Genomic DNA, 12,121 nt, shown 5'->3' with positions numbered 1-12,121 from the left:
TGCCCACCCCACAAGTCCAGAACCTCATGACATGCACACAGTAAAAATTATCCAAAATTCCCACTGATCACTGTCATACACTTTTGGAGAGTATGTCTCCATAAGACTAAATGCATTCATCACAGTGAAAGGAGGTCCTATATCTTATTAAGGTGGGCATTCTTTCCAAGTGCAGTATATAATAAATAGCTGTAATATTAAGAACTTCCAATCGATATCGGAAATGATGGAAGAAGGGCAAAGAACTAAGAGAGCAAAGCTCAATTATAAAAATAATAAAATATTTACTGTAAATATATAAATATATACAACAGATACAAATTCTGTATAAGTAATTCTCCGTAATAAGTAATGTCTAAGTAATTCTCCCTAAGGAGATCTGATATTCCTTATCTCTATAGAATTACAATTAGTGAGTTAATTTCTACTATTCTATATGCCTAACTTTAATACATACAAATAATTAAATGATCAGTGTAAGAATTATCCAATATGAGCTCAATAAAATATACATCTTTCACTCTTTGATTTACACTTAAACACAAATTCTGAAACATCGAATAACATCAAATACTTTCAGAAACAAACTGAACATAGCATTCAGCTAAAAGCTCTGTAGTTTCACTTGACCATATGAGAACTTTCTTTGTAGCACCTATTTTATTGTTTTTTACTCATTCATTCTGCCTTATTTCAAATTCATTAGAATATACAAAGTTAAAGGACTCACTTAATTAGTATATATGCATATGTCTTCTTTCAGTAAGCAAGTTTTTTCTATAATGCATATTTTCCTCATTTTTCTGAAGTAGGAGCAAAGAATAATTGTTTAGGCAGTAGGAATACATTTAATTGAGCAGTTCTAATTGCACTTCCAACAAAAAGAACTTGACACTGCAAAGTCCATCTTGCTCCTTGAATTATCACTTGCTTTTCATTAAGCACAAAACATTCTCACTCTATGAAGGCTTGATACATTATGCTGTCCTTCAATTATTAACTTCAACAGTTCTGTATCCTTGGAAAGTAATTAAAGAAACACATAAAAACGTTTCAAGATTAGATAACTTAACTTGGCTATTTATTAGACCTTTCCGGCTCTCCTTCTTTGCTGGCTAGCGTTCCTCTTACCCTAGTAACAGCTATTCTAAAAACAACTAACATGCATGTCTGTTACTTAGATTCAAAGTGAAAAACTCAGTGACAACTTGACTGCCATGAGTACAGTGCTCCCATGTTGTATAGTAATAGTGAGACATATGAACATTACTATTAATAAACATACAAAATATACATACTGCATTTCTGTGTTATTCTCTAAGGATTACAACATTACAGCAAGCAAGTTTACTACTTATAACTACATTTAAGTCTCCTTTAATAATGGTGGTTTTGGCAATACTAAGCATATACAATTGCATTAATAAATGTGAACAAATTTCATATAGTAGTTCAGATTACTCTATCATATACACACACACACATATATATATATATTAAAAAAAAAAGCATTCCTTATTAATGAATCCTTTCTTTTAAGAATCCTTTCTTTTAAGAATCCTTTCTTATTAATAAACTTTATCACTCAGTATATACAAAACTGTAAAAAAATATAATTACAATTAAAAAAAAAAAAAACGAATACAACAAGCAAAATGCTTATGTGAGATTTTTACAATGCCTTAGTATTTTTTGGGGGGGGGGGGGGGGGGGGTATTAAGTTTTAAAAAAAATCAAAATACATACATATTACCTCCTTTTAATTTTAGCAAAAATTACACTTCTTATATTATTTCTAGGCCTCAAATTACACTGATTTTGCCTATTTTCACTGCCTTGATCAACTGTAATTTGTAAGTTATTACTTCCTTCAGAAGCATCTGATAACACCAAATCTTTATCGTGAATATGTGCATAATTATTCAAATCTCTTTTATATCCTTCTAACAGTTTATTCAACACTGTAGAATTTAATGCCTTTTGTATCTTCATACACAGATTTATGATATTAACTTATCTGAAGTACAATTATTATTATGACATGAACTGTCATGTTACTTATTTTGTTATCTGCATTCTCTTTACAGAACTTAGGTTTGGACTTAAGTCCATAACTAGATATTTTACAATTATTATTAAGGCTTTGATGTTAAACTATTTGAAGATTGAGACAAATATCCTTATTATTCAGGTTAGAAAAATCACCCTTCAATATTCTATTTAGAATATCACCTAAGCATACATACTAAACTATCACTCCTTATCAGATATAATCTTAACTTATTAGAATGAATATTTAAGTTGAATTGTTTATATTTTGTATTTTAAAATTTACAGGAGACGATTTTTCTAATATCCTATAAGGTCCTCAAGCCTTTCTACCTAATTTATCACCCTTTCTAAGACTAATCCTATTATCTCATCATCATCATGAAATTCCTGATATGTACCTTCCCCTTGGGGGGGGGGGGATGTCAGGATAATTATGATAGTGCTACAAGAAAGAGTTACACCAATACCAACTTCCAATAAATGATTTTCCTCCAAATTAATCAATCAAGACTCCAATATTATCAGATCTTATATTTCAGTCTTTTAAGGTGCTTTTTACTGTATCAATCCATCTACATCTTGGTCTCCCTCTGGATTTTTTCCTGCCAACCTGGCAGGAAAAAAATTGGCAAAGAACATTTGTTTTGCTAATCTTTCCTCGCCTATTTTGTTTAAGTGACCATGCCACCTGAGATTAGCTCTATTAACATATTCCTAAATGCTAACAATGGCAAGTTCTTTCCTAATTATCCTCTTTTTTAATATGATACTGCCATTAATGTCATCTGTTCACTCTAGTAATCTTTCTCAGAACTCTCATATCAGAGGTCTCTAGTCTTTGATCAAGCATTTTATTTCTAACCCAGCTCTCAGATCCATAAGTTAAAATTGATTTGAACACTGTCTTGTAGAAATAATTTAGTGTTCTGACTAATTTATTTCTTTTCCATATAAATTTATTCAGCTGACTTCTACAAAATCTGTTAACAGTCTATTCCATATTTAATTTAGCATCATCACTAAAAAGTGTGCCTAAATAGCTGAAATGTTTTACTTGTTCTATAGGCTTCACCATTCAGAATACAGTTGATGTTTTCAATGTTTCTTATTTTTTTCATTGTCTTTGTCTTTAAAATCCTATCCAATTATCTTAAAGTACTAAATCACCCTGATGAAAGTTTCTGAATCTATTTATAAATGCCAAGTAAGAATCTCAATTACATATTTTAACATTAGCTAGTTTAGAAAGTGTCTGTTTTAAAGTCTCATTTAATCTTTCAGATTCCATTACTCTGAGGATGATAAGGTGTATTTATATTCTTTATATTTAATAGTTTATATAATTGAAACTTTAGTTTCAATTATATAAAATCTGTCCTTAATTCTGTACCAGATTCTCTCCAATCCTTGATATCAGCTAAATCAGAATGCTGAAAAATATAGCAAATCCAAGATTTTAAAACTGGAGATAAAATTTTCACTTTTATTTTACCCTCACCTATTTGCCTTGATAATAACAAATCATCTTCATCTAAATAGAGTATTGAAGAAGAAAAAAATTGCTCAGGAATAGATTCATCTCTTTGAACTTTTTTTACCTACATTTTTCAAAATGAGATCCTCTTTCTGAGTTTCAACTATAAGAGATTTTTCCCAGTACTGACAGTTGGGTGATTTACCCTTAATCTTATTCAATTCATTTATCTTGTTAATTTGAAAATCCTCATTCTTAAAATTATCCTGAGATTTAGTAGGAATTATTCCTGCTTTACTAACTTTATATCCTAAAGATTCAACTTTCTTTAAAAAGAATTGACATTTTGAACACTTCGAAGATAAATTAGTTTCATCTAATTTGGAAAGAACATTAAATAAGATATTTCTATGAGATGTGAGGTCCTTTGAATACATAAGCAAATCATCTTGAAAACAAATAACTCCTTTACCTAATATATCTGATAAAACAAAGTTCATGTAACTGCAAAGACATGGCTGAGTTTCTAGCTTCTTGAGGAAGATGACATAATTGCTTTCATAACAAGACAGCAGAAATACCAAAGTATTGCTTTGTATATCTTCCTTTAAAGGAATCTGGAAATGGCCAGAGTTCAGATCTCGTTTAATGAAGTGCTCTAAGATCTAACACAAATCTCAAACTTCCATTAGGTTTTTCTATCAGAATAAAAGGACTATTCCATTTGGAGTTAGACTTTTCTATAATTCCAGCCTTTGCATCTTGTAACATGCAAGTTGAAAATGCTCCATATATTTCAATCGAGTTTAATACTATTTTATGTAGACTGGTGACTGAGTAGTTAAGTTGTAGAGAGCACCCAACTGCATTAACAAAAGACAGACACAATATCTTCAGTAAAGACATTAGGAATAATTTGAAAACAGACTCAAAGAATGTCTTAATTAGCTTCTTTTCATTGGTAGGTGTTCTAATTTTATTGCATTTTCTACTAAATTTGCTGTTATTTCCTCTAAATCGTTCTCATCTGAGTTTATTGCTTCAATTTCAAGCGTTTGGTCTTGTCTGGCATTAGAAACTTCAGAGTATACATCTAAATCTTGCATCTTGTGAACAGAATGTTTAAGACTGTATTCCAGTCCAACAAAGAAAATTAGTACCAGATGAGAAATTACAAGCAAACCGATATCTCTTCAGGAAATCAAGACCATTTGGATTAGAAGTCTCTGGTAGAATAATCAAGTCACGAGAAACCTTCAGAGGTAAACATGAAATGTAAATAAATACATTATCTTTTTAGAAGTATAAATTTTAGTCTCAAAAATCAAATCTTTAATTTTATTAAAGAGTGACCAAGAGAAATAGGAACAGCTCCTGTATCCAAATCTCACAATGTTTATTTTCAATAAAACCCTGTAATACTGCCAAAGGTTTATCATCACTGACTTAAGACATTGTAGCAATATCAGTTTGATGATTTGAATTACAAACTAAATTATTATTATCTTGAGTTGAAATGTTCAGTCAGTTTGTTTTTACTAATACTATATTAGAATTGTTGGTCTGGTTGGCCGAGTGGTTAGCGTATCCGCTCTCCAGCCAAGAGGCTGCGGGTTTGAATCCTGCCTAGGCATGAATGTTTGAGATTGTCATACATTCATACATTCATGTCATGCCTTCATACATTCATTCATTCACAGAAGTGAATAAACATTTCCCCAAGCTGGACTGGCTCATCATGGGGGGTAGTAGACCCAACCCTCCTGCAATGGGAGAGGATTTCACCCTGTAGTGGGCAGAAAATCAGCTGAATGTTGTCATCATTCTCATATTAGAGTCATATTTTATTCTAACATTTGAATTTATCTTAGATATTTCCTCTAGGACTGAATTTGTTCTACTAAAACACTTTTTAGATAAATGACCTAGCTTATTACAACTGTAATACCTAGGAATAAACTTTTCTCACACTACATTTGTTTTAGAGACAGAACACTAGAAGTATTACTCATGATAACATTTTAAATAACTTTTTTTTACTTTCTAATATAATTTTTGCTGTCTTTCTATTTCATATTTAATATAAAAAAAAATTCCTAATTCATTTGACTCCATGGATTTTGTTTTAGAACTATTTGTTGACAAACTGACAGTACATCTACAAATAAATGGATTGTAAACATTTCTGATCGCCCGTTATCCAATGCTGAAACCAGTGCTTTAGCAAAGGGCCTTGATTTTGCTGTTATCCCTTCACACATTCCTTATCTTGATTTCTTACATAATATAGAATGCATTCTATCAGGACTTCCTAGCGAAGATGCTAACAAACTACGTTTTGAAGTTGCGACTTAGTTACTCAAAAGCAAATTACCTCCATGCAATTTATCAAATACTGAAATTAAAGGTCTAACTTCTTTAAGAAAAGATAATACAATATCCATTTCTAAGGCCAATAAAGGAAAAGCTATTGTAATCATGAATAAAACTGACTATGAGACAAAAGTATCCAGCCTATTAGAAGACACCATGTCCTACTAAATTCACAAATTAAACAACTAAATAAATTACTTGATGAGGTTTTCAGTTGGGGTCCTAACTACGTGGATAAAATATGCACCTACTTTGGAAGAACTCCTCGTCTATATGGACTCCCTAAAATCCATAAAGAAAAGGCTGTCCTGTATGACCTATCGTAAATTGCATTGATTCTCGAACTTATCAGATTGCAAAGGTATTATCACGTTCCTTAAGTGCTCTCACTGGTCATTCCAGATCCTATATAAAAAACTCAACAGATTTTCTTGAAAAAATCAAGGATATTATAATTACAGATTCTGAATTGTTAGTCAGTTTTGACACCATTTCTCTGTTCACCAATATCCCATTAACCGACACAGTCAATTCTTTATATGAAGATTACCCACCAGATATCGCAAGGATATTCGAATATGCCATCCACTCAGGCTATTTTGGTTAGAAAAGCAAAATCTACAAACAAATTGAAGGTACTGCCATGGGTAGCCCTCTGTCTCCGCCTCTGGCAAACTACTATTTGAAACAATTCAAAGATACTATGTTCTCATCCATTCATTCTCAACTATCTCTTTGGTACCGTTACGTCGATGATATTTTTGCTGTTTGGCCACACGCTGAAGATGAACTTTCTACTTTTCTACAACGGATAAATAACCTTCACCCACGCATCCAATTCACTGTAGATAAGGTACCAGAACGTCTTCTGGTACCTTATCTACAAGCATCTTTTGAAAACCCACATTTACTGGCAGATACATTCACAAAAAGTCTGTGCACCACGTCTCAAAAATTTGGCATTCTTAAATCTCTAATTCATAGAGCACATAAACTTTGCTCTTCCCCAATAATCTTACAACAAGAACTTTCTATCATTAAAAAGTTTATGGAATCAAATGATTACAACTTCAATCAAATCCAACAGATACTTGACTCTTATGTTCCAATACCTACAATTTCTTCAACAGTCAGTAGAGTTCCTATTTTGTACGTTCCAGGAATCTCAGGTAAAATTCTGAAACAGTATCAATTGATTCCAACATATGTTCCTATCAACAAAATTTCCTCTTTATTACCTTCTACAAAGGATAAACTGTCTTCTTTATCTATTTATATAAAGCTGTTCTCCTCCATAGATGCAGATTCAAATATGAACACTTATTCAAAGAAAGTTGTGAAACTATCTTACACCGACCGAATTTAAATAGAAATGACTGTCTGTCTCTCTCAAAGATCTGGGAGACTTTTATCTTATGTAAAAAATCATTTATCTTAATAGATTAAATTTATTATTTTCTATTATTTCCTAGCACACGGTAACAATTGTATTTTAATAGGTGATCCACCAAACATTTTGCTTGTATTCCATTCCTATTACTGTAACAAACACTGAAGATATACTATTAATTTTAGTACAAAATATTTATCCTTTTACTAATTAAAGATATCACTGTGGTTTTTACGTGTTTCTTTATTAATTAATTTCTCTCCTTTTCAATTCTTAGGTTTCTAAAAACCTCCTTTTGGCTATTATATTCTATATTACTTATAATGGAACCTTTTTTTTGTTCCAAAGAATGTACTTGTTTAGAATTAGAGGATTGATATATATCTTTAAGCCTTTCCTCTCTTTCCATAACTACTTTACATTCTTCTAAATTTAAAATTTTTTTTTTTATAAGCTATCTCCTTTAATTGATCTTTTTTAGATCTACTCTAAATTGATGAAATATAGACCATTTCAAATGTGATTTCTCATCGGCTGAGACACAAATTATAAGCTATAGACAGCGATCTGTTATAATACTCTGAAACTGTTTCTTTATTTTCTTGGATGCACTGATGTAATTTCTATAATTTCCATTGATGTAATTTCCTTATACTATCAAAATGTGGGAATAATAAGATTAGGATTAATTGTTTTAAAAAATTCACTATCTTCAATTACATTTAAACTACTTGTATCAACGAAGATTCATTATCACTTTCAGAATCCATTTTGTGATTTATCAAAAAGGATAAATATAAGCTTTAATATAAGATATAGATATTGAAGTCAAAACCAATGTTGTAATAGAATGTGTCAATTTGTTATATAAAAGTTTATCGCTCCTTCTATGCTATTTACCACTTATATCCAACTTTTATATTAAAGTCAATCATGGAGTATAATATAATAATATATTATATATATTCAAAGAAAGTTGTGAAACTATCTTACACCGACAATCTACAAGCATCTTTTGAAAACCCACATTTACTGGCAGATACATTCACAAAAAGTCTGCGCACCACATGTCTCAAAAATTTGGCATTCTTAAATCTCTAATTCATAGAGCACATAAAGTTTGTGCTCTATGGTTAGAACATTTCAGAATTCATGCCTGTGATGGTGCAGTGACTTCAAGGATCAACAAGGAGTATTATAAAGAATGAAGCTCAATTATATAAAAAAATAAACTATTTACTGTAAACATAAATATATACAGCAGATATAATTCTCTATATCTCTTTAAGGAGATGTGATATTCCTTATAGAATTAAAAGTAGTAAATTAATTTCTAACTTCTTAATACATAAAGAATACTTAAATAGCATGCTAAAATTAATCAATATGAGTTCAATAAAATATATATCTTTCACTCTGGTTCACACCTAAATACAATTTCTGAAAGATAACATCCAATACTTTACAAAAACCAACTGAACATGGCATTCAGTCACGTTCAGCCATAAAAGTTCTGTAGTTTCACTTGGCCCTAAGAGAACTTCCTTTGCAGCACTTATTTTATTGTTTTTATCCAGTCATTCATTATGCCTTATTTCAAATTCCTTAGAATATACAAAGTTAAAAAGGCCTCACTTAAATAACATACTTGCATATATCTTTTTTCAGTAAGAAAGTTTCTTTAAAATACATCTTTCTTTCATTTTTGAAAGAATTATGTATTTTAAAGTGGGCATGAAGAATAATCACTAAGACGACAGAAATACATTTAACTGAGCAGTGGAAAATTGCACTTCCAATAAAAAAGAACTTCACTGAAGATTATATCTTACTCCTTGGAACATATCACTTGGTTCTCATATATGAGGAATTGATACATTATATTGTCTTTCAATTATTAACTTCACAGTTCCGTATCCTTAGAAAGTAATTAAAAATGCATATAAAACTATTCTAAGATTAGAGAACTTAACTCGATAGTTTATTAGACCTTTTTGGCTCACCTTCCTTGCTTGCTTACTCTTTTCTTGCTAGTGTTCTTGTTGTCCAGCAACAGTTGTTCTAAAAACAACAACTAATGCACATGTCCATACCGGGATTCAAAGTGAAACTCAAGTGACAACATAGCTGCTCTTAGTACAGTACTGGCATGCTGTTCAGTAATAGTGATATATGAATACTACTGTAAACAAACATACAATAATAGACATATAGCATTACTTTCATGTAACTCCTTATGGATTACAACATATGATAAGCAAGTTTACTACTTATAACTATATTTAAATTTCTTTTATATCACTACTCTGGTAATACTAAGCACATACAATTGCATTAATAAATGCAAACAAATTACATATATATATATTTTTAAATTACTTTATCGCATGAAAAAAAAAAAAAACATATTCCTTGTACATTTTTTTGAAAACGCATAAGGAATATTAAAAATGAACATAACAGGTGAAACGATTATATAAGATTTTTACAATGACAGCATTAATAATGCAAATAAATTAATCATGCTAAAAGCTTACCACCCGGCATATAGGAGTCCTGACTATCATCAACATCTTCTCCTTCTTCATCATCTCTGCTAAGAAGGTTGTTTACAGCCAAATTTACATCCAAGTTCTTAAAATAATAATAATAATAAAATAAATAAAAATATTTTAAAAAAATAAATAAATAATCATGCCTTTACATTTACACAGTACTTAACAAAAATCAAAATAAAAACTATAAAAGTTCTGCCTTAACTTTGGCTGTTAACTTAAACAGAATTAAAAACAATAATCTCGGCTGGAATTTGTTGAAATCATATTAATTTGCCCTATAAACTCGCTATAACAAAATACCTAAAATCTTAACAAAAGTCACATAGCCAATGGTACTGTAAAAGAAATACGCTATAACAAACCATTCCCGTGATCACTAAAAGTTTGCTATAGTCAGAGTTGACTTTACATTCAACTAAATATGTACCCTGTTCAAAGAACAGTATTCAATTATTAAAAATACAGTATAGATTTGTTTCATATAATGAAAGAAATTCAATTATTTCTTTAATTATAAAACTACAGTTAGGCCAACCACAATTTGATTTATATAGGGCAAATTAATATGATTTCAATAAATTATAATTAATTATTTAACCACTGAAAATGAACTTGAAACATTGCAGCTGAATTCAAAACATACATCATAATATCAAAGTAAAAATACCTTCCAAAGAAGCTAATTCTAAGATTTTCTGGAATGTGCCAAGACGTTTCCAACTAGGTGTTTTATGGCCTGTTGAACAGAAATATGGAGACGGCAAAAAAAATGGACTGTGTGGAGATTTATGATAGTCAACGTTCTGAATGAAGCTGACAGTAGTCTTGTCATACCTTTTGGTATGACAGGATTCTCATACGAAAATAGTGCATGCTTGTGTATATTTCTTGAATATTTATTCAAGTAAAACTTAAATTGCCTTATTGATTTAAAAACCTATTTTGCAAAAATATATTACTGTATTATTAACTGCTAATATAAAAATAAAAACAAACTAAATCTAATTATTTAGAGAAATATGGCATATATTTGCACTTATCAATACCAGAAAGATTCTAAAATTAAAAGTTGATTATTTTATTGCATGGAACATATTAGTGGCAAGACAGAAGAAAATACTGTAGGACCTTTAAAAACCATAATGCTTCAGTTATAATAAATTATTTACCTCTAGCAAATACACCTGTTGATGGTGATATTGGTAAGAAAGGAAGCAAGAACAAGTACATAATCAGTTCAGTTCATATACCTTCAAGTAGCGTGTGTTCAATGGCAACAAAAATACAAATAACAACTAGTATGACAAAAAAGGAAAAAAAATTGAATGTTATTGATTAATATGAATTGAAGCTTTCTGTTAAATTAATTAAAGATTGAAACAGAAGTTTAATTAAGAAGTGTATGGAGACACAGTATACTAAAGACAATCAATATGCTGATATTTTTGAAGTGTACTTTTCAAGGAATTTTTTTTTATTGTCTAATTAAAGATACCAGTTCTTGCTATTAGTATTTAGCATTTATCCTGCTCAAAACTATTTAGTTATAAGCAGGATGAAATTGAATTTCATACTGAAAAGATGAGTGTGTAAGAAAGAGAAAGATTAAAACAAATCAAGGTTGAGCAATTTCAGAGGTGAATGTATACTGAAATACACAAACATCACTGAAGAAAAAATGAGTGTCTTTCCATAAAATTTCACCTGGAATCTTTATAAGTTCTGTTATCCCATCTACTCCTGGTGCTTTAAAACTTTTAATTTGGTTTTATTATTTCCACTATTTCTTTATAAGTTGGTTCTTGAATTTCTATATTTCTACGACAAGTAACATACTAATTTGGAGGAAAATTGTAGATAGGAAGTTAGTAATGAAGTAAATTTTTCATGTAGTACCATCATATCCTGTACACCCCTTGAGGGTACATGTCAGGAATTTGATGATAATGATGATGATATTTCTACAATTACACTGCCCTGCAAAATTCGAGTTATGAAAAGTTGTCTGGAAACTATTAACTGTTTCCGATTTATTTTTGACCACTGATTTCAAATATCTCTTTTATTTTTCTCTATCACGTAAGGATATTTCACAAAATGGATCTCAATATTACAGTAAATTAGGTTTAAAATGCATTATATTAAGTAAAATAACAGTATTTAAAATTTTCCATAAACATATTTGGAATGAAAGTATTGGAAAAAAATATTTTAATTAAAGTAATTAAAGATTAGTATTCTTTAGTATATACTTTATATTTCATTGTGGTGTCT

The 12,121-nt window shown here is 30.0% G+C and overlaps 1 protein-coding gene across 5 annotated transcripts in view; it reads right to left on the bottom strand.

The window, feature by feature from the left end:
- hyd (E3 ubiquitin-protein ligase hyd) overlaps nucleotides 1-12,121 on the bottom strand; it is a 680,323-nt gene that overhangs the window by 599,719 nt on the left and 68,483 nt on the right. For 4 of the 5 annotated variants that reach the window (XM_090411567.1, XM_090411569.1, XM_090411568.1 and 1 more), the window contains exon 6: nucleotides 9,827-9,923. In XM_090411567.1, coding sequence (XP_090267693.1) covers nucleotides 9,827-9,923 — 97 coding nt within the window. Of the gene's footprint in view, nucleotides 1-9,292; nucleotides 9,420-9,826; nucleotides 9,924-12,121 lie in introns of those variants that run through there. The other variant, XM_090411570.1, reaches the window with a different exon arrangement.

Source organism: Typopeltis vanoorti, chromosome 21 (assembly GCF_054136105.1).
Source record: "Typopeltis vanoorti isolate ZY-2024b chromosome 21, IOZ_Tvanoo_1.0, whole genome shotgun sequence".
NCBI lineage: Eukaryota > Metazoa > Arthropoda > Arachnida > Uropygi > Thelyphonidae > Typopeltis > Typopeltis vanoorti.
This window is presented reverse-complemented; position numbering and strand designations above follow the sequence as displayed.